This window comes from Athene noctua, chromosome Z, assembly GCF_965140245.1.
Source record: "Athene noctua chromosome Z, bAthNoc1.hap1.1, whole genome shotgun sequence".
NCBI lineage: Eukaryota > Metazoa > Chordata > Aves > Strigiformes > Strigidae > Athene > Athene noctua.
In genome coordinates, this window is record NC_134077.1 from 47,949,619 (window position 1) to 47,971,105 (window position 21,487).

At 36.2% G+C, this 21,487-nt stretch overlaps 1 protein-coding gene across 4 annotated transcripts in view; it reads left to right on the forward strand.

Annotated features, from left to right (window-relative positions):
- Positions 1-21,487, forward strand: part of ADAMTS19 (ADAM metallopeptidase with thrombospondin type 1 motif 19) — a 148,084-nt gene extending 126,597 nt beyond the window's left edge. For 3 of the 4 annotated variants that reach the window (XM_074931477.1, XM_074931479.1, XM_074931478.1), the window contains exons 21-23: positions 992-1,144; positions 16,988-17,165; positions 20,324-21,487. In XM_074931477.1, coding sequence (XP_074787578.1) covers positions 992-1,144; positions 16,988-17,165; positions 20,324-20,475 — 483 coding nt within the window. In that variant the 3' untranslated portion in view covers positions 20,476-21,487. The remainder of the gene's footprint in view (positions 1-991; positions 1,145-16,987; positions 17,166-20,323) is intronic. The other variant, XM_074931480.1, reaches the window with a different exon arrangement.

A 21,487-nucleotide genomic window follows, 5' to 3' on the forward strand; every position in this document is an offset into this window, starting at 1 on the left:
ATGTTTTCAAAGATGAAAAGCAGATGCTAAGGTAGAGATATGAGAAGTAAATAGCAGCATTTCCTGGTGTGGTACACATTGGTTTACAATGCAAGAGCTGGTTGTGAGATTATTCACTCAGACATGTGAGATTTGTTGGTTGGTTTGTTTTACTTCAGGGAGGAGAAATAATTGAGCATGTTTTTGTTGGAAGCAATAAATATATTTTGAAGAGTGAGGTGTTTTTTGTGGCCATTCCTACTATCACCATTATATTGGAAGCTAGCCATTACTGCTTCCTGCAGTTATAATCAGCTTGGCAAAGGAGAATTTTGATCTGCAAGCAGTGGGATGATCAAAAGCAGTGATAATGTTTTGAGAAGGAAATGGCATAATTTTTGGCAGTGTAAGTGGGAATGGTGGAAAAAACATAGATTAAGACCTTCTGTGCAACTTGAAGAGAGTTTTCACATGCTGTATATGCAGAGACTTCGAATTTTCAAATTCACACTGGATACTTGCAGAGTTTAGAATATTTACTTTTTCATTTTTTTTTCCCTCCCAGAAAAGACCTGTTAGACACTAGGAGAGATTTTCTGAAGTTGCTTCATATCTTATTATGAACATTATTTAGATTTTCTTTCATTATATTTCCTTCCATTCATAGAACAGAGATTGCCTAATATTTTCCATATAACATTTTGATTTCACTTCATCATAACTTTCCAGGTGTTTTCTTATCCAAAAGCCTAGTTTTCCCTTAAGCAAATAATTTTTGATCTAATTATATATTTTTAGCTGAAAGTGAAAAAATTATCATTCTGCCCCATAAGGAATTTTTGTTTATTTGTTAGTTTTTAACAAATCCAGTGTCTATGCAATTGAAGATTGGAAGTCAGACAGTCACTGATGTACTGAAATATTTATGTTATTCTGTCAGAGAACATTAAAAGCAGATAAAATGGGGTAACTGCAACTTTTGTAGAACCTGAAAAACATCTTTTTCCAACAGTGCTCTGTAAAATGTGGTAAGGGAGTACGGCATCGGACCGTGAGGTGTACCAATCCCCGCAAGAAATGTGTTTTGTCCACAAGACCTAAAGAAGCAGAAGACTGTGAGGACTATTCCAAATGCTACGTCTGGAGAATGGGAGACTGGTCTAAGGTGAGGCATCCTTGATACTAGTGCCCCAGAGCATAATACATTTTGCAAGCTGAGTTGTTTGTAAGAATTACTTTTATCAGAAGCGTGGGAGTCTCTCAGCTGAGGGAACAATCAGGCTTAAAAAAAACCAAACCAAAACAAAACAACCTAAAACGTGTAGTTACACTGAGACCACAGTATAAAAAAAAATATATGAAGGAAGTGTGAGATGAATCTTCAATATGATTCAAATCTGATATAAATTTACTGTTGTCAGTAGGCAGGCAAACAAATGCAGAAAATGCAGCTCACTCTAACCTCCCAGTTTTCATCACTTCATTAATTTGTGTTTGCACATTTTATTTGTATTTCAAATTAGTGTCACCTTCCAGTCTTACTTCCTTATAAGGAATCACCTTAAGCCTATTAAATTTCCACATATTTAATATCTAGGAAGCATCTATTGCTGTCTGTTCTGAACACCTGATGTAGCTGTCAATACATGATTTCCTTGGCACATGGGCTTTGATTTCAGTGAGGTATATAAGCATAGGCCAAACCATAACAGAAAATGTTGGTTATATCTGTCATTGAACTGAGGCCTTGAACATCTGATACAGTTTTGAATATCCAAAACATGCCGAAATACAGAAATTGAAGCTTGTCAGCGTTTTCTCTTGCCATATCACAGACCACACTTTAGCAGAGAAATTGTAAATTTTTTTTTTCATTGCTTCTCTTCACAACTTTGAACACAACAGTTCTACTTTCAGCGCTTAACGTTATTGCAGCATTTTTTAGCTTGCTTGTATGGAGAAGTATTTAATGTATTTTTAGTTGTCTTTCATGTGATATAACAGCTGGAAACAAGGACTAAAGCCAGCAGTGTATGACTAGCCAGCCTTCCAAGAAATAACTGCAAGTATTCTGTGGGCAACTAGTGTTTCACAGAATTCTGCTTGGGAGCTCCCATTTTATGATGATGGGGTACAAACTGTCACTATCACATTACTATACCATTTTCTTTACTTTTTCACATTTAAAGGATAAAGGATGGTGTAAAATGATATTTTTTTAATATAATGGCGATAATTTAAAATGTTTGGAAATATTCTGGAACAGCCTCACAAAAACTAGAAGATAACTCCCCTACCTTAGTTACTTCAAAAGGACAAATAACCATTAATTTTTGAAACCACAGAAGCAATTAACCTTCTGTAGCAGGGTTAATTTTACAAGAAGATGTGTTTGACAATAAAATTTAGTATTTGTATTTCTATACCACAGAACTGCACCTGCATCATTTAGCACTAGGACCAGCAGGGAGTAGACTATGGAGAAATGACCATCTGCTTTTTTAATTGAAGGCAGTAATTCAAATCAGGGTTGCTGAGGCTATGTCGAGATGCTCAGACACTTACACCGTGTTCCCAGTGCCCTCTGGAGAAAAGAGCTTTATTCTCTAATGCTGTACTTTTCACAAACATCGTTATCATAAAGATACAAGAACTTGCTTCTTCCTGTTTAAAATTTACTGACATCTTGTATGTTCTGCTTTCCTCCTACAGTCAAAGCTGTAAAACTGTCACCTAATTGTACTTTAAACTTCAAAATTAGGAGATGAGGAAATATTTCATACAGGATTGACAAAATCTTTTGAACAGTTAACATAGCTGCACAAGTCATAGTCAGGCTGTGAGATTTTCCAAGATTTATACCAAAAAATAGATACTTAAATTTCTCTACAGAGACATGAGTTCAATTTAAAATATACTTGGATTTCCTTTTTTTTTTTCCCTGTTGCTATTCTGTTCCATTGCTAGAGTACATAGCAACATGAAGTCATGGCATACATGTTAATATGTCTGCAATGGAGGAAAAAAATAGAAGACTCAGATAAATGTTAATCTTTGCTCACTGTTTGTTTCTAACTCAGAGGTTCAGTGCAGCCTTCTGTGTTCACTGTTTTTACTCTTCAGGATTGTTCTTGACATTGACAGAAGGCTGTTCCTTTGAGCAGAGCCAAGTTCCCCCAAGCCAGTGCCAAGACTTGGCTTGAAAAATTTAAATGACGCTTCTCACACATTGAAACAAGAGGCTTAATGTGATCCTTATTGGCTTTGCTGCTCCCCTTGAACTCCTAAGGCATAATTTTAAATGAAACTTAAATTGCACTATTACTGAAAAGATTACATTATTAATAATCATAGTAGTGCTGTAATGGAGTTAATTTGTTTCAGAGGTACAGTCACATAGATCAGATAATTCTTCTGCTTAATGTTTTAACAGTGCCAAGATCAAAGAAAATTTGACCAAAATTACAAGCTCCAGTAGGACAATAAACACATCAATTCTTCTAAAACTCGGACTTAATTTAAAAGTTTGCTGTATAACCTGGCCTCTATGCAGCATTAAACTCCATAATAGCTCTTAAGTCAGCAAGGTGGGTCAATACACTAAACGATGCTGTTCTTAACACCATTTGGGTTCTGCGCCTGCCCTCATGAGGAAAATTAGTATCATGAGAAAGCAAAGAATAAAGGCTCAAACAGTACCTAGCAACATTACCAATTATACTGTCTTTTCCCAGTGAATGCTGTCCTTGAAACGCCATACTTAACAATGTAAAAGTTACCTTCAGATGAGGAAAGCTCATAGCTGGTAGCTACTATAGTGCCACTTAGGGCAAAGTGTAAGCTTAGCCTTATTAGCAGCAGTGTCCTTTACTAAGCTGCCCACTGCCACCCATTCCAAGGCTATATGAGGACAGGGTCATGCTCAGAGGATAAGCAAGTAGGCAGGGGAGAGGTAAAATGAAATGCATGTGAACTGTGTGTTTATGTATCTACCTGGCTTACCAGAGTTCATGTCATTGTAGAAGTCAGTTTTCCAAAAGAGACTTCAATATCAATAGCATAGGGTACTCGAAAGGTAGGTCTAAGGTACTTTATGTAGGAAGCTGTGATTTGGGTTTTTTCTGCTATTATCTGGAATCTTCAGAACATTGGTGTAATAAATGTAGCATGAGAGGCAGGATGAATTTTGAAAGGGAGAGTGAGTTTTGAAAATAATAATTAAAAGCTTAAATATAATATTATACCAGAAATTTTTTGAGACGTTCAGCAGGGGATAACAGAATCAAAACACTGGACAATGGAGTAGAATTTAGGAGCAGCCTTTTGTAAGATGAAGGAATATAATTCATGTATAAGAGACCAGAGAAAGATAGTATGGTATAACTTCTAAAAAGACATTTTTCCTTGGAAGCTGGAAAGAGGATGCATTCAGCAGAAACTAAAGAAGCAGTAGCAGCAGAATTTCTAAACAGTATCTATATGTTAGACCAGAGATGCAGAGGAGTAAAATCTGAGATAATGGTCTCAATTTTTGGGATGGAGTTCACTTTGTAGTGTGAAGAAGCAAAAATGGGGAACAAAGGTTAATCTGCAGATTTTTTTCCAATGAGTCTGAAAGGAAATCTGAAGCATCTGCTTGGTTTTCACATCAGTGAGTCCCAAAATTCATTACTGATTCCAAATTACTTAAGATAGTGCCTGCAGTGCCCTCTAGAAAGTGTGTGTATATCAGAGCAGGAAGTCAAGCTGTTGCGAGGGACACAGAGTGAACCCAGCAGGTCACAGAGAGATCTCTCGATTGAGTGATACAAAAAGCAGTGATAAGGATTGCTTCTCTTCTGTCCCAGTCAAAGAACATGTGAAAAAGGAGAGAGGGAAAAAACCCAAATTCTTTTTTTACCAACTATGTGACAGCAGGGGACATTCAACCTTTAGACTGTGTTCTTAAACATTTAAGCAACCCCTAAATTTCCACAGCAAATAGACTTAGCTGATTTAATCTCCTTCAATTAAAAAACAGAATTTGGCTAATATTAATATAACAGTTTTATTGACAAGGTAATTAGCCTTGGTTTTATTCTTTGGATCCCCATCCAAAACTGTTAGCTCTTTTAGATTCTGGGAATGGAACAGTGCTGGCCATGAGTCAAAATATGACACTATTAATAGATTTATGGACAAAGAAATTATGTGACTTTTATGAAATAATAGAATGCAAAATAATACTGGCATCACATTAATAACTTTTATATTGACTTAATTATACAGTTAGTTTCCAGCAAATGAGGTATATCTTTGTTTCAGAAATGAAGTATGAGCAAGTCATATGGAAGATATCAATATAATAAAATGAGAGTGGGAAGTTTTTTGTACCTTTCTAACCAATCTTGTAACACTAACTTCATTTGTTTCAGATTAATTTTTTTTGATAGATCAATGTACTGCAGTATTTTGCCTGGAATAAATGTAATGTCATGCTAGTTTCTAGAAAAACAGAACAAGACCACCCATGGGCAAAAGCACTGATAAGACTGAAAAACATCTTAAAAGTAAACATTACCCATTTGGCACAAACATAAAACCACACAGAAATGGGAAATTCTGGTATCTGTATCACACTTAGATCTACTGGGACATCTTTGCTGGTTTTCTGCTACAAGCCTCTTTAGCGTAAACAAAGTTTTGGGAATGCCAGACTGGAATCAGAAGGTAATTATGGGTACATGTTGTATTGTCTCTTGAACTGCATTATCTGTAAGTGGGGTTATATTAAAAAAAAAATGAAGTTGAGGTACATCAGTAGGTTCCCATCATGATTGAGCCTTGCTAGGTCCCATAGTAAAATAAAGCAAGAACAAAAAAGAACAAAAGGATCTTACAGTTCCTGCTGAAAGGTGCTTGCAGTCTTATCTGACAAGTGACATGGTAGGGGGAGAACTATATAATCAGATGGATAATGAAAAGGAAAAGAAAGAAAAAAACTTTTGTAAATCCACTAATAACAGCTGCTTTTTTTTCCTGTGTGTCGTAGGAGAGGGTCTCATGCAGAAGGTACAGCCTTTATACATTTGTTTTGAATGTTCCTTCAAGAAGTAAACAAGTGGATGCCCATAATGACCTTCTAATGGAGCACAAAAGATGGTGTAATGCAAAAAGAAGGTGAACAGATTAAAAAAAACCAACTTTCATAGCTAGAAGAGGATGCCTGGAAGATGGCAGCGTGTAGCAGAGGCAAATACAGCCCCATGCTTAAGTGGGTCTATACAGGCACAGTCTCACTGGATAATGAGATGCATGCTTCAGGTGCTATCTGAAAGAATGGTATGGGGAAAGAGGAGATTCACTAACGCAGGAACTGTTGTTGCCTGTCTGACAAAGTAATGGTAACATCTATGAGTTCAGCAGTTGTATGAACTGGCTTTGGATTGTGCTGATTTTAGAGTGCTTTTCAGGGAGGCATGCTGAGATGCATGCTAGGGACACAAATCAGTAGTGAAAAGGTTGACTTCTATGGCACCTTCATAAACATTAACAGTCAGAGGAAGTCTAGGAAATCACAAAAGAAAAGGAGATCTGAAATATACCTGAAGGAGCTGGCTTTTTCTTACTCCCTGGTAGTAGAAGTAAAATGATAGCAGTGATGTTAAAATAGATAATTGAAAACTTTATAAATAAAATACGTTCTCCTCCCTGTATGCTCAGCAATATTTTAGAACTAAATACTGTTAGTATGCAGTCATAGACTGCAAATATGGGACGCTTTATAAATTTCCTGGGCATTCCTTCCAGCTATATGTTCTGTGGTTCTACCTACAGCCCGGAACCATAGCTATAGGTGAACCAGTCTGGCTGCTATTTGCCGTAACAGTATTTGGCACTCCTTAAAATTCACAGGTATGGTTGACTGGATTCTGTCTTACTGGTGTGAAAAAGATATGTCTATATCAAGGCAGACTTCTATTTCTAAGTGAAGCAAAAATTGGTGTGTCAGCTGGCATGAATTTTAAAAATCTTTTCACTTTACAATGTAGCCCATTTTATCTTAAGTTGAATAGACTGTAGGTATCCGTGCTGTACACAACTCCTATTTTGCTGTTCTCTAATGTCTAAACTGTCCGTTTACCTTCTATAATTAGCTTCCATACTTGTCTAGCTGTTTATTGAATTGCCAGATTCGTCAATCTGGCATTGCCCAAAGGATAGATGGCTTCAATAGATATTTTAGTGGTATACTGGATGCAGAGATCCAGGTCATCCACTGAGCTTTGTGATCTGACACCTCTTTCCATGCAAATGATGGTGTTTGAAGAAATTATTCTTCCTGAAGCCTTACTGAAAAATAACGGTGTGGGTGTTTGGCAGCCAGAAAAGTGCTGATACTGTCAGTTAGCATTAATGGCCCTTTTCAGCTGTGATGAACAGAGTTGTAATATGGAGTCCAGAAACTGCATATATCAGATTTCCAAAATGCTGATTTATAACAATCTTTCTGATATATAAAAAATCATCTTTGACTATACACAATGAGGTAAAAAAATGAAATGTTGAGAACAGTAAGGATCTTTTTCAAGCATTTTTTAAAATTAAGCTTCAGCTGCCCAAAATTAAGCTGAAATGTTCTCATGAGAAGTGGATTGGTCAAACAAGATACTGTCAATATAAGGATAAATTTTTGGAATGGCTTTTTTTGGACCAACTAGGTGAAAGGCTTCTTGAATTTTACAGAGTAATACAAAGGTATGGCTTCAGGGAGAAAGTCTGGTTAAACTGTTAAGCATCATGGCATTACTGAATGTCTTCACACAGAGAAAATCATACATGTACATTTCTATTGCCACATTAAACTTTGGTACTGGATCTCATTTTAAAAAGGAGATGAGGATTACCTTCAAAGGAAAAAAAAAAAAAGAATTAGAAACTAGAAAACTAGAATTGGAAAAACCCACACCTTAGCTATAATTATTAGATGTGGAAGTACAAGTAGGATGCCTTTGAATAACTGTTAAATGTTTCTACTACAGAGAAGATAGCAGGAACTTGCTTGTGCTGAGGCTTGCTCAGTGCTGTCTTTCAACATTTGGATGTTATGATCTTTTGGAGCGAACAGGGCCAAGTGAAGGAGACAAGCTCACACCTAGCAGGAGATATATCATGAAGGAATAAAAGCAGTAGTCACAGATCATAGCAGTAGCAGCTTCCCATCACCTCCTTTGACTCTGCATCTGTCTTCCAAGCCATTCTAGTGCAGTCTTGATCAGGCCAAATATCAATTCCCAGACTTTTCTGGGAGCCTTATAGTGCCAGGCCAGACATTAATGCTGCAGGGGACTTACATTGGCACACATATGCATATGAACATAATTTAAATAAAGGAAAACATTATTGGGAATTTCGGGATAGAAGCAATGTCCTATATCCAGGACTTCACTATGTGCTTTCCCATAAATGCCTACCAATTTTTGCCAAGGGCTGCTGGGATCTTTGAACAATGAGGCTTCTGGAAGGCTTATGCATAATTCATCAGCTTGGGAGATAGTTCTTCACCAGTGAAATCTTTAACACTCTGCTACACAACCATTATGATGCAGAACTTTTTAGCCCAACTAGCAGGATGCATATCCCAGAGTAGTCTTCTGAATGAGGAAGTGCAGTAACACTGAGCATCCCTCCAGTGTCCTTGTGCTGACACTGATTCTTGCTCAGTTGGATTCGATCTAAAAAGATTATTCTCAACAAAACTTTATAAGATAGGGACTACACTGAGCATCAGAATTTCAGTGTCCTGAGGAGCTATGCTGAATTGATGTGCAAAAAATGCCATCACATAGCATCACAAGTAAGTAAGAAAGGAGCTAATAGAATTAGAAGTAACATCAGATGGCAAAGGGAGGGACAAGACAAACAAACGCAGCAAATTCTCTTTTATCTTCTCAGATTTTACTTAGCTGAAATTAATATACTGTGTATGTACAGCCCATCCTATGTAAGGATCTCCAGTCTCTTTACAATAACTGACTATAACTGTTTGTAAGACTATCTCAGTATAAAAACTGGAAAACACTGCAGTTCATCGGACTTTCCATGGCTGATCCCACACTTTGGAGGAGAACACCAGTCCCCTGACATTTTGAACCACATAAGTTTTTTTATCTTTTCAGCATAGGCTTTTGCTGCATGTTCATTACTGTAATTTCCGTCTTAATGTTCTTTCTTGCTTTTGATTAGTGCATATTGGGCAAACCATTTCATTAGTCTGTTCATGATAATGCCTAGATTTTTTTTCTCTGATAGTTGACAAGTCATTCCAAAACTGTCTGTGTGTGCAGGAAAACTCAATCACTCACTCAGTGCTGAGACTCAGTCCAGAGGCGTTCTTTTGCCTGGTGCATCTCCATCTCTAAGATCGTCTATCTCGCCAAATGTTTTCCTCAGCATCTCTGACTGTGTCATCTGCCAGTGTGTAACTCATAGCCAGTTCACTTGGGTTCTGTTAGAATTTATATAATCCTTCTGCTCTTGTGGGATCTAATTGATTTTTTGCATGTTGGAAAACTTTTTTCTTTCATGCATTTTTTATCCTATCTTTTATGCAGTTAATGTAGATAATACTGCTTCACATGTTCATTTTTGTGATAAATGTGATCTTCTATGAAGTCCACGTTTTTTCATAAATGTATTTATTGTTTATTTTGTTTTAATCTGTGTGATTCTCTCTTTTTACTGTTTTCTAATACCTTGTAACTAGTTACAAGCTGAAAGTAATATAATTAATAACTAATTCTTGAAAATGTCTTTTGAAATAATTGTTTCAAATAAGTCTGTGATTTCTGACTGGCAAGACAGAATCAGAATAGCTACATTATTTATTTACCAATTTTAAAGAATTACAGGCAATATTACTTATTTTTAAATACTGTAAGAAATATTTACTTTTCTGCTTTATCTGTGCTGTTTCAGACTGTTGTTCATAGATTTATGTTTAATCTCCAGAGTTCCCTCATCTAATCTTGACACAAATGCTTCCAATAATGTTGACATAAAACAGAGTTCACCCAAAAGTAATGATCCTTCTTTGGTAAGTTTATCATAGGATCACAACAACTCAGGTCAACATTGTCTATCTTCTGGCCCTCTGATAGCTCCCTCAGGACAGTCATGCTTTTGGGTGACCTCATCATACATAATGACAGTATTGCACTTCAGTATGGGTTTCCTACTAACAAAGAATCATTTTCTTCCAGTTAAGAATGTGTTTAGACATTTTGGAGAGAAAATTAACTGGTGGCAGTTTTATTGATAGATCTAAGTTATTTTTCTACTTCATTTTCTCTGTTTCTCTTCTAAGGGTTTTTTTTTTAGAAGTAGTGACCCATATGTGGGATCATGGTATTTCAGCTAAAAAAAAAAAAAGTCCTTAGGGTTCAATTGTCCTCATAAACTCTTAATTTGTTGTGGTTTTTTTTTTTTTTAAATATCTTCCATATCCATTTAGCTGAGTTACCTGCTGTCACTTCAGATCTTGATTTAAGATTTGGTAGATTTGTACTGAATGGAATTAAAGTCATTGCTAGAGATGAGCTCTTTCATTTACATGTAATACTACTGGAAAAAACGTGAGAGTGCTATATAGAGTGATGCTATTTAAAGGCAAATACCTAATTTTATGTAGTACAAAAAAGCTTTTTGACATAGGCTTCTTTGATTTCTGAAAAGTAAATAGTGGAAAAATTTAAGAGAAAGGAGTTTTGGGGAGGTTTTTTCCCCCTCCTATGACATTTCCTTTATGTTCTTAATGGGTTCTTTGACTTGTCTTTTCATTAGAAATGCCATAATCCTTTAATTACATTTTTGTGCTGATGAGCCCCTTTTTCCTGGAAGGTTTTCTACAGAGCAGCAGGCCAACATTGTGATATATGCTGACATTAAATTATATACTCAAAGGCTAATATGTCAAATTCTTTTTAAAAGTTCATAGGACATATTTGTATATTATCAGTAAGTCTGAACATCTCCACTTTTTACTGTAGAATACTGCAGCCATGTAGAATGCTGATGGGCAATTAATGATTTGTTAGCATTCACCACCTTATTTTTTCTAAAATCCACGAGTGTTTGGATGTCAAATACTATTTAACAATGTGTCTAAATACCTAAATAAGAATTTTTCAGGTGGAGAATTGCTTAAAATGGTCTTAAAACTTGAAGGTGCTTTTGTATTAAATACAGATCTGTAGAAAGTATAAATACAAAATTATTTGAAAGTAAAGTACACCTGGATCATACAGAGAAACATGGCTTCCTATATCTATTATGGTATTACAGTTTTTGACCATGCTTGGCCATAGATCATTAATGATCAGACCTTTCATGATCTGGGGAAGAAATGAGAGACTGTAATACTGTCTGTTGTTCTTATGGATCAGGACTCCAGGTTGGCATACATGGAATTTTTGCAGCTTAATGCTGAAGTTTAATCTTTACTTTGAAGTTTTCAGGAACATTTATCTTAATTATTTTTTTGGAAAGTATTACAATCATAACCAGATTTCTGTTTGTGGAGGAAAGGAAAATCTTCATGATAAAAGCTTTTAAGTCAGTATAAAGCTGTTGGAAGAATCTACCAGAAAAACACCCTCCCTTTTGCTCTTTTCTGGTTCTAGAGGATCCAAATCCATCCTCTGTGCCACATGGGAAAGCTCTTTAGTCCTACAAGACACTTTCCCTTCAAAATTCGAGGGTCTTCTACTTGTTCCTTGCATAGTCCAGTAAGAAGTGTATTGAGGCATCAGTCTTCTTGAGCTTGAGGAGATTCTTGTCCTACTGGTAGCACTTGTCCTACTAGTTTTTGTCCTACTCTAAGCAGCCTTCTTACATGAACTAATAAGTCCATCTGTCCTAACAAAATGAACTAGTTTCACTGGGATTTTTAAATCATGAAGTGGGTTACTGTGTTTCATTAGTTCATCCAAGAAAGAAAATGAGGAACTGAACCTGGGTTTCAAATACAGTCAAAGAATTTTCTATTCCAAGCTGAGTGCAGCAAGTCTGTTAAAATTGAAGCCTATCAAACCCCACTATTGATTCAATGAGTAATTATATTCTCTAATATAGATTTTTATATACTGTCCTAGAAAAAAATATTTGTTTTTTTGTTTTTTCATTAATCATCATATTACACCAAAATCTATGTGGTTTTCCTCAACCAGATTTTACTTGTAAACTTTCAGTTGCTTCTTGTTTTGTTACCAAAGGCAGTTTTGCATTGTTCACCAAACAACTGGGTTGTTGTGCATGGGAAGCTAACGAAATTTTTTAAAAAAAAAAAAAAAAAAAAAAAAAAAGAAAGGAGAAAAGGAAGGTCCAGGTTCTTGACATGAGGGTTTCCTACATAGGAACCCTGTCTCTAAGCCCACTTTATCAAAAGTGATTTGGGGGTCTATCTGTCTTACTTTAAAATCTTATCTCTTTTGAAGTTATCCAGTATTAATTCTTACTCTGGAAAGAAGAGCTAAAACGAAAAAATTAAGGGGAAAAAAAAGAAGGGGGGGGGAAAATGAGAAAAGTAAACTAAATAAGGACAACTCAAACTTGCTAAACTTAGGAGAGACCAACAGTAGAATTTTCTCAGCTAAACTTAGCACAAGTTCTGAATTTTAAATTTGGCATTCACATACTGAGGTGTTGGGTGTGTCAGAAATGAGAGAGGCAGAAAGACCTTCCTGGAAATGATGGATTGGAGAACTCAGACTCCATCTTATGTTTGGATCCATTAGTCCCTCTTTTTGTGTTGGTTACACTATTCACAAATGCCTTCATAAAAACAACAACAAAAAAAGTGCTTAAACTCCAGATTATTTGCTTTATTTAGGTAACCTTTAAGAATATTGCTAAAGTCTTTGTTGAAAACAAATGCACCACTTCATCTACTACCTGCCTTCAAAAGCAAACTTCATAAAAATACAAGATACAGAAAAAGATTGCAAGCATGTTAGCAAATATGAATCCTGTTGCTAAGTCTGATTGCTTTCTATCCTTGTTTCACACTCGCTTTATGCAGAGGTTGAAGCCGCTTAAATGCTGGAACTGATGAACCTATACATAAATGATTAGGAATGCTCTGCTAATAATTTCCAGTAGAACACATCACTGAGTTTCCTTATGAGCACATCGCTCTCTGCTTTGAATGCTACTTAGTTTTGTAAAAACCTTTTACTGAACAATCCATTTATTCTTGAAATAAATTGTCCAAGTCAATTCTGTTAATATTGTCACAAATTGGGTTTTTCACTGTGGATTTTATCAGCTTCTGCAGTGATTGCCTGTTGTCTTGGCAGAAATATGCATTTTGACCATTATTGTCTGCCAGTGACAATTTTTCCCTTAATTTAGGAATTCCTACTTGTTATGAAGGCCAGCTGGAAGCAGCTAATGCATTACAGCACCTTTCTCAGCTGTTGGCCTTGGGAATATGCATTCTCTCCAGAATATATATCTTTGGCAGGGAACAGAAAGAAGGAATCTTGGGTAACGGGTGTGCATGCCAAATGTAAGGATTGTTATATTTAACGCCTAGGTTTCTGTCCTTGAAATTATGTCTAAAGGAAGTTTAGAAGTAGGACAAAATTCAAGCAGGGTGGGTAGATTTTATTTGAAAGAAATAAAAACTTAAAAAAAATAGCTGTTAACTATATTTATCAAGGAATTTTTTGTAATCTTTAACAGGAATGTTTTACATGTCTCGCTGCTTGAATGGTTTTACAGTACCTTTAGGACTGTGTCCAAAATGCACAGATTAACAGCTACATAAAAAACCTCTGGCTGCATATTAGAACATTTAGCCTAAACCTACAAACACAGTTGTCCTACGGGAATTTTTGCTAATCAGCTACATGGCCTTAAAGTCTAGGTCATCTGAACAGTCAGAAGTAAAATGTAATTAATCACCACAAAAATAAAATACAGCATGTGCAAGAGTGACATCTGGGAGGTGGAGGCAGTGGGAAGAAGAGCTATAGAAAAGTATTCTTCATTCACTAGTAATAAAACCTGGGGTTGAAATTAATCTGAGATCTGCTGAATTGATGCACGTTGCTACAGATTGGAGTGGGCATTTTCTGTACATTTTATATATGTAAGCTTTATATTAATATATATTTATGTATAAAGTCATGGAAAATAGAAGCACTTTTTACAGATAGATTGCTTTCTGATTAAATTCACTGCTTAATATGTAAAAGTGAAAGTATTTTTTGTTTCCAGTAAATTGAAAGCTTTGTTACAGTTTTAAACATGGAAACTCCAGAAGTATGCAAAAGCTATGCAGCTTTAACTACATACAAGTGTTACCTAAAATGTGACATCTGCACATCCAGTGGGAGGTATTTGCCTCAGGTTGAATATTTTCAGTGAGAGAAATCCCAAACTGAGGCAAGTTTAGGAGAGAGTTTTGGAAGTCTGCTTCAGCTAGAATGTACACATGCATATGCAGTAAAATGAGTATCAAAATGAGGGTCAGAACTGTGGCTTTAAGTTGCATCTAGCTGGTTTGCAGAAATTGAGGTGTCTCCCAGTGAAATTGAACCAAATCCATAGCCTTGCAGAGTGAAAAAGGAAAATATTATGGATGCTTTTATCCTCCAATATTCAGTGGCTGCCTTCAGTTATACCAGCAGTTTGCTGGTGTGTATGCAGCACAAATTCAAGTTTGAGACAACTCCATGGAGACAAACAAAAATCTCACTGTTTGTCTGTGTATCTAGCAAATGCACTGCTGAATGCCGTACCTGAAGTGTATTTTCTCTATTTCACACTACTTTGAATGTGACATAATAACGATATGGTAAAAAGATACTATTTTTTTTCTGGCTTCCAGTCAGTAGAATTCTTAATTTTGAAGTCAGACACTGCTACTGCTGCTGCTGATGTGTGAACATGGAAGAGCACAGCTTGAGTATAAGATCCGCGGTAGATTTTAAAACACTAGTGGTTTGGAAAAAACTCTCTGCTTGTAAACTGATGAGGCTGGCTTTGAAAGTTTTGGATTGCAGTCTGGTAGTCCTGCCTCTTCACAGTTTTCCCCACACATCTTACAAGACTTAATAGAAGTCCTCAGTTTTTTATAAAATAAGAATAAATGCAAAGTTAAAAAGTAGTACATATCTATGAAAATAAGACAAAACAGAATGCAAATTTCTTCCTTTGCCATATATTTCCTATATGAACTGAGCCATTTTATTTTATCATCCTTTATTGTCAGTTTCTTCCTCTAAAGTTGTGATGTTAATAAGTAGGTCATGCAAGACTAAAATTAATTGTTTGAAATATGTATACATCTTTGTATAGAAGATACTGCATTGTAATGCTTCATAATGCTCTTTGAAATATCTCACAAAGGCCAGTAACAGCTCAGTTATTAAAGGGATGTTAATTCGCCAGTTAAGATTTTAAGACCAAAATCTTGCCACACTCTGCATAGAAACTTGGGACCTAAACACTGATTAGCCGAGAGAAAGATCTGTCTGCTGGTTGCATATTGTCTCCATTACAGTCACAAGAAGATTTTGGCCAGAGCTCATCTGATACAGAAAAGATGTGACTGCTGTCAGAGTGATCTCCACAAAGACACCTGCATACATGAATTGTTATGCACTGTCACTTAGCAGATAAACCAGTGGAGCCCATTTTGTCAGCAGAAGTCTACTGTTTTCAAATCCAGTTCTCCCCTCCAGTTAATTGGATGCAAGCCCTCTACTTCTGGTTGGGCATGTGTAAATCTTTCCTCATGTCACTCAAAAGCACACAGATAATGAAAGTAAAGGGTAAATACACTTTTAGCGTTTCCTACACACCATTTTATTTTTTTTTTTTTTTCAGAAAACTATACTTCTCCATCTCCATCTTGAGACAGGATGGTTGGGAAACCTCTTTTGTTATAGCACCCTCTCACTGTCTTTCTCTCTCATTTCAGTATTTTTTTCAGCTGCTTCTTGAAGCCTCCTGAGGAAACATATTCTCAATATTTATGTAATTAAGATTTTTTAGAATAAAAATATTTTCAGAATTATGTGGATAGTAGTGGCATAAATTTTCAGCCAGTGCTCATACCATTCACTGCAAGAAATTGATTAATATTTGAAGATGTCCTCTGTAGTAAATTTCTCCAGAGCTTTATGAAATTTGTGGCTACCTGAGTCAAAATCATTAGTGGGTAGGAGAAACTGGATAATTTTTAAAATGAATTTGTAGTTAAAGCAATGGAACATATGCCAATGGACACAAAACTAATTCATGCCCTGTGAAAATTTGTTAACAAATATTAGTGAAGGGGAAACGTTTTTTGTTGGTTTGGAATAAGTTTTGTATGCATCTATATAGCACAGCCTAAGTTTTCATTCTAATATATTATGTTACTGTGATAGAAGTAGAATGTTACCAGCATTACAGTGCTCAGCTGTTTGATTTTATGACCTCACTCTCTGTGGCAACAAGATGGGAAGGTTGGTTAAAGGCCAGGCAGCATGCCTCATGTTGTGTGTTTCGTTTGTGGGATCCACCTGAAAACATGTAGTTGTCACGGAAAGACAGGAGGCATACACTCTGCTTAGTAGAAAGAGCACTTTTGCACTGGCAGGAGTAATGGCTTAATTAAAAATGCTTCTCTCCATCAGTGTCTCTGAGCATTTTCTGGTTTTCCACCACTTTTACCTTTAATAAGAGTAAATTAGGACACAGATACAGGAGAACAGCCCCTGCTCCCTTCAGGCACATTGCTGTGTTTCATCACAGGCTCTACAAAATGGATCTTGACAGCAACAGAATGCTGGAATCAGTCCTTCAATAATACTGCCGATTTATTTGTGCTTTTTTAATTGATTTTCATTTACGTAACGGAATGGAAGACAGAAATGTTGGAATGCTGACCACGGACTTCACTTGGACTGGCATGTCACTTTCATGTTTACAGGCAAAAATACCTTTCCAATGAACATGTGTCTCCTGTGTGTTCCAGTGCTCTGTCACCTGTGGCAAAGGGATGCAGTCTCGAGTCATCCAGTGCATGCACAAGATCACCGGAAGGCATGGCAATGAATGCTTTTCCTCAGAAAAGCCTGCAGCCTACAGACCCTGTCATCTCCACCCCTGCAATGAGAAAATTAATGTTAACACAATAACGTCACCCAGGTTAGGTAAGCAGTCAAAATGATACATTCCTGCTGGAAACCTCTTTTTAGTTCTTTCTCTCCACAGAGTAATGACAATCCCAGATTAAAAACGGAGGGCTAGGACTCAGATGTAAATTCTGTGTAGAGACTCATCTCTCTGCCTCAGTTTTCCAGTGTGTACATCAGAGACTGTACCTCATATGATGAAGGGTTTTGTTAGCCAAGGAAAGACCATTTTATGGGACTGTATGATATTATGGACACAAAACATCCTAGATATAAATATGTTTATAGTAGAGACATTATAAACTATTATATATGCTTATATATATGTGTATATATATATATCTTTGTTCATTCAATTTTATCAAACATTTCTAAAGTAAGAAAATGCCTTGTTTTCTCTTTAAAAGCTCTGCAGAGTATGTTCTCATGCTATTTATGAGATCAAGGAGGTCTGTCCTTGTTCCTCAAGTACAAATAGTTTTTTCCATTTTTTTAGTTCAAATGTCTAAAATCTGTGCCTGATAGATTAGGATGCAATGAGGGAAAATTACTAACATGATGAGATTATTTGCTGTTCCTGGAGGAACTCACGTCTCTGGTAGTCTTAAATATGTTACTGCATAATTACAGAACTGTTAATTCTGTTAATAGTGGCTTGATTATTATGGTTTTGCCATTAGCTCCCTCAGATTATTCATCTTGAGCATGACTGGGGAATATTCAAAGGCTTGCTGTAAAATAGCATACTCTTTCCAGATGATTTTCCAGAGCCCATGTTATGATAAACCCTCCTGTCAAATAGATTACTCGTGCATGTAAAGCAAGTCTAAAATTTCGGGCTGTATGTAATCCTTCCTTTAAGTCAGTGAAGGGTATTTCTCTTTGAAGTTTTTAACCCTTAAACATTTCTGTGTACAGTCACTGTTTCAGTTTGCTGGATGAGATGGCAGCTGTTGCCTATGCCCCTATCCTGTGCTATTCCACTGTTGTAAGGTTGCCCTTCATGCTTTATCTTTCTTTGTTCAACTGATCTCTCAGAAGCAAGAGGCCATCACCCCATCACTGATGCTCTCTCTGGTGAAGTATAAGCAGCTTTGTGTCACAAAGCAAAGTGAATCACAGAGTTTCACAGAAAAAATACAGCATCAAATTAATTAAAATTTGACTTAATGTGAAGTGCACAAAAAAGATTGGTCTACGTTGTCCTCATAGAATGGATTATGTAGCACTGATTTTAGGAATCTACAGGTCAACCTCATCCACCAGGAGTCAGAATCCAAGATGGTAGAAACACTAACATCTCCAAAATACATAATGCAATGCTTCTTTTGAATATATTGATCATTTTGGCCTCCAGTTCCATTCCTATTATGCAGTACAGATCCTCTGGATTTGGGGGTAAGGCTAGTGGAAACTGATGTGGTTTGCACCATCTCTGCTTTTCTATAAATACACTATTAATAGTTTCTCTTTCCCTTCTATTAAAAGAGGAGAGTAACTCAAATCTTCTGTGACTTTTTCAGTTCAGTGTCTGTGGTGATTTTTGGATGATGTCTTCTTCTCTGTCTTATTGTCCACTGTTTTCCCATATTAATTCCATATATGCACTACAGTTTGAATAACTGAATGTGCAAAGATCCAAATTTGGTACCAGGGTCCTTCTATGATAAACACTCTAAGAAGCTTTTGTAAGTGAAACAGGTGAATGGATTAACAGATGGCTTCACAAGAAAAAAGACAACACACATGAAAATATTCCTGTTTTGTACAACAGGCATACAGTACAAGTCAGGCTTCTGCATTTGAATGTTTATAACTGCTGGAGAGAACTGAATAGTTATAACAACCATGGGAGGAGGAAGAATAAATCAAACAGTGGCTTTTCAGTCTGGCATCATTTTAGAAGGTTTCTGAGGAAGAATTTGGTAGTCAGGGATTCCCACAGTTAAAAAGCAGCAACAGACTACTAATAGAGCAACATAAATAACTGGTTGAAGACATGAAAGATGTGAAGGTTGCAATATCCTGAATTTGATGTGGAGGAGGGAAGACTTACTGGAGTGATTAAAAAGAGGGTGATGCTGTCAGACCAGTGTATTTGAAGACAATTAAAAAAAAAAAAAAAAAAAACAACAGAAAACAGAAAAAAAAAAAAAAAACCACAGCATTTTGAATGCATTTGGAGAGGAAACAAAAAGGTCAAGAAAGTAAGAAATGCACAGTGTTTGTGCATCTGAGAAGCCCAAAATGCAGTAATTATGCCTGGACAAGTCCATTTGCCAACATATCAACTGGCATTGATTCCATACTGTAGTTTCATTTTCTAGATAAAATGGAATTGCATTACAGAATGTACCATGGGACTTGCTAACTGTCTTCAAACCTCATGAGTGCCTCATAGTGTGGCATCTCTAGCATTCAAGCTAGCAAGACAATGTATTTCTGTTCCTTTGAATGAAGAACCAGACAAAACTAAAGGTCTAGTAGATTATTTCACTCCCAAAGAAAGATGATGTAAAACATCATGTAGTTTTGTTCAGTTTCCATTCATTGGCAGCATAGCACAAAGTCTTAATTTCTTGAGCAAAAGCTGATCAGGAAACCAGCAGCATTCTCCATGCTTTAAATCCTACATTTTCCTACCTGCCTCTGATTAAAAAAAAAAAAATAATAAAAAAAAAAAAAAAATCCCCTTATAGGAGTTATTGGGAACCCTGTTCTGGTATTACTCAAGCTGAGGGCTTCTTGTTTTTCTAGTGGCAACTTCCATTTCAGAGTGAGGGCAGTTTCAGCTGAAGCTGCTGCTTCGTGCGGCTTTGCTAGAACTGGCTCTGCAGCCCCCACCTAGTCCTGGCCCTGGCCCCAGCCTCAGCCCACCTCTATATAGGGCAGAAAGCTGGGCTTCACTCTCTCATGAGGGGGCAGCTGCATGACATTAAACCAGTTAGTTTCAGTGAAGCTTAATCCAATTTATAAATTAAACTGGCCTTAAAAATATTTAATGTTGAAAATATTGACAGCAGGAGGATTTTTGTTGTTGTTGTTATTGAATATCTGCATCTATTCTCCTTTCCCTTTCCCAGGTACACTTCTGGTGTCCTTCTCACCTTTGCTACCTGATTTTTCACTATTAAATGTAACAGTAATGTATATTTGATTTTGTTGTTGTTTCACAGCTGCTTTAACATTCAAGTGCCTGGGAGACCAGTGGCCTGTGTACTGCAGGGTGATAAGAGAGAAGAACCTCTGTCAAGACATGAGGTGGTATCAACGATGCTGTGAGACATGCAGGGACTTTTATGCGCAAAAATTGCAACAAAAGAGTTGACCTCTGTCAGGCTGGCTGGCTCTCAGCTCTTTCAATTTTATTATTTATAAACACACACACACACACACATACACACACACACACGCACGCTTCTTCAGACCAAATACTATCAGATTACATATAATTTAATCAAATTAATTTATTTTTGCCTGCCAGACATCCTTAGTTGTTTTGGTTAGACAGCCAACTTGTTTTATCCTCTGACATTTTCATAATTAATTTTTATATGAACAATTTTGGATACATTTATCAGAATTTTAAAAAAATAGTAACTAGTATTTTAAATGTTTATTTTCAGTAGGGTCGTCTCTCTGTTGCCAAAAAAAAAGTCATGCTATCTCGAATTTATTTTAACTTAGCTGAATAGTTTTGTTGTATATGGAAATAAAGCCCTTTTTAATTTTATTATATTTTTGGCATTCAGAGTCAGAATGATCTTGTGTATTTTGCAACAGATGTTGAGGTGAGTAAGCTAACATTATTGAACAGGTTATTACAGAATGTATTGTGAAATCAGTTCATTTGATTTAAAAACATACTGAAGGGGATAATCTACTGTAATTTATATTATAAACAAGAAAATTAAAATCGCTAAGTAGGGATTTTGATCATTCTCATGGACACATACTTGAACACAAGTATTGAATCAATGAAACACTGTAGAAATTTACACTGAATCACTGTTGCACTGTTTGAGGTAGTGTAGAGAAATGCAGTCCTAGAACTTGTACAATCCTATGAATCCATGTCTGTACTCTTTTAACATGTCACTTGATTTTAAACGTTTTGAAACAAAAAACCCATGCCCCTCTATACCTTTGTGTCCTCTTGCAGATTTACAAATGGAAGAGTCCTTTCTCCTGCCACTTGTATGAATCAATCTGTTAAACATTTTCAGTTCTCTGTTGATGATTTAGAAAATAGCTTTGTAATACTACTTTAGTTTTACCTTTGTTTTATGAAAAAGTCTTCATAAAAGCGAAATGTTTTACAGTTTTGTGAAACTTTATGA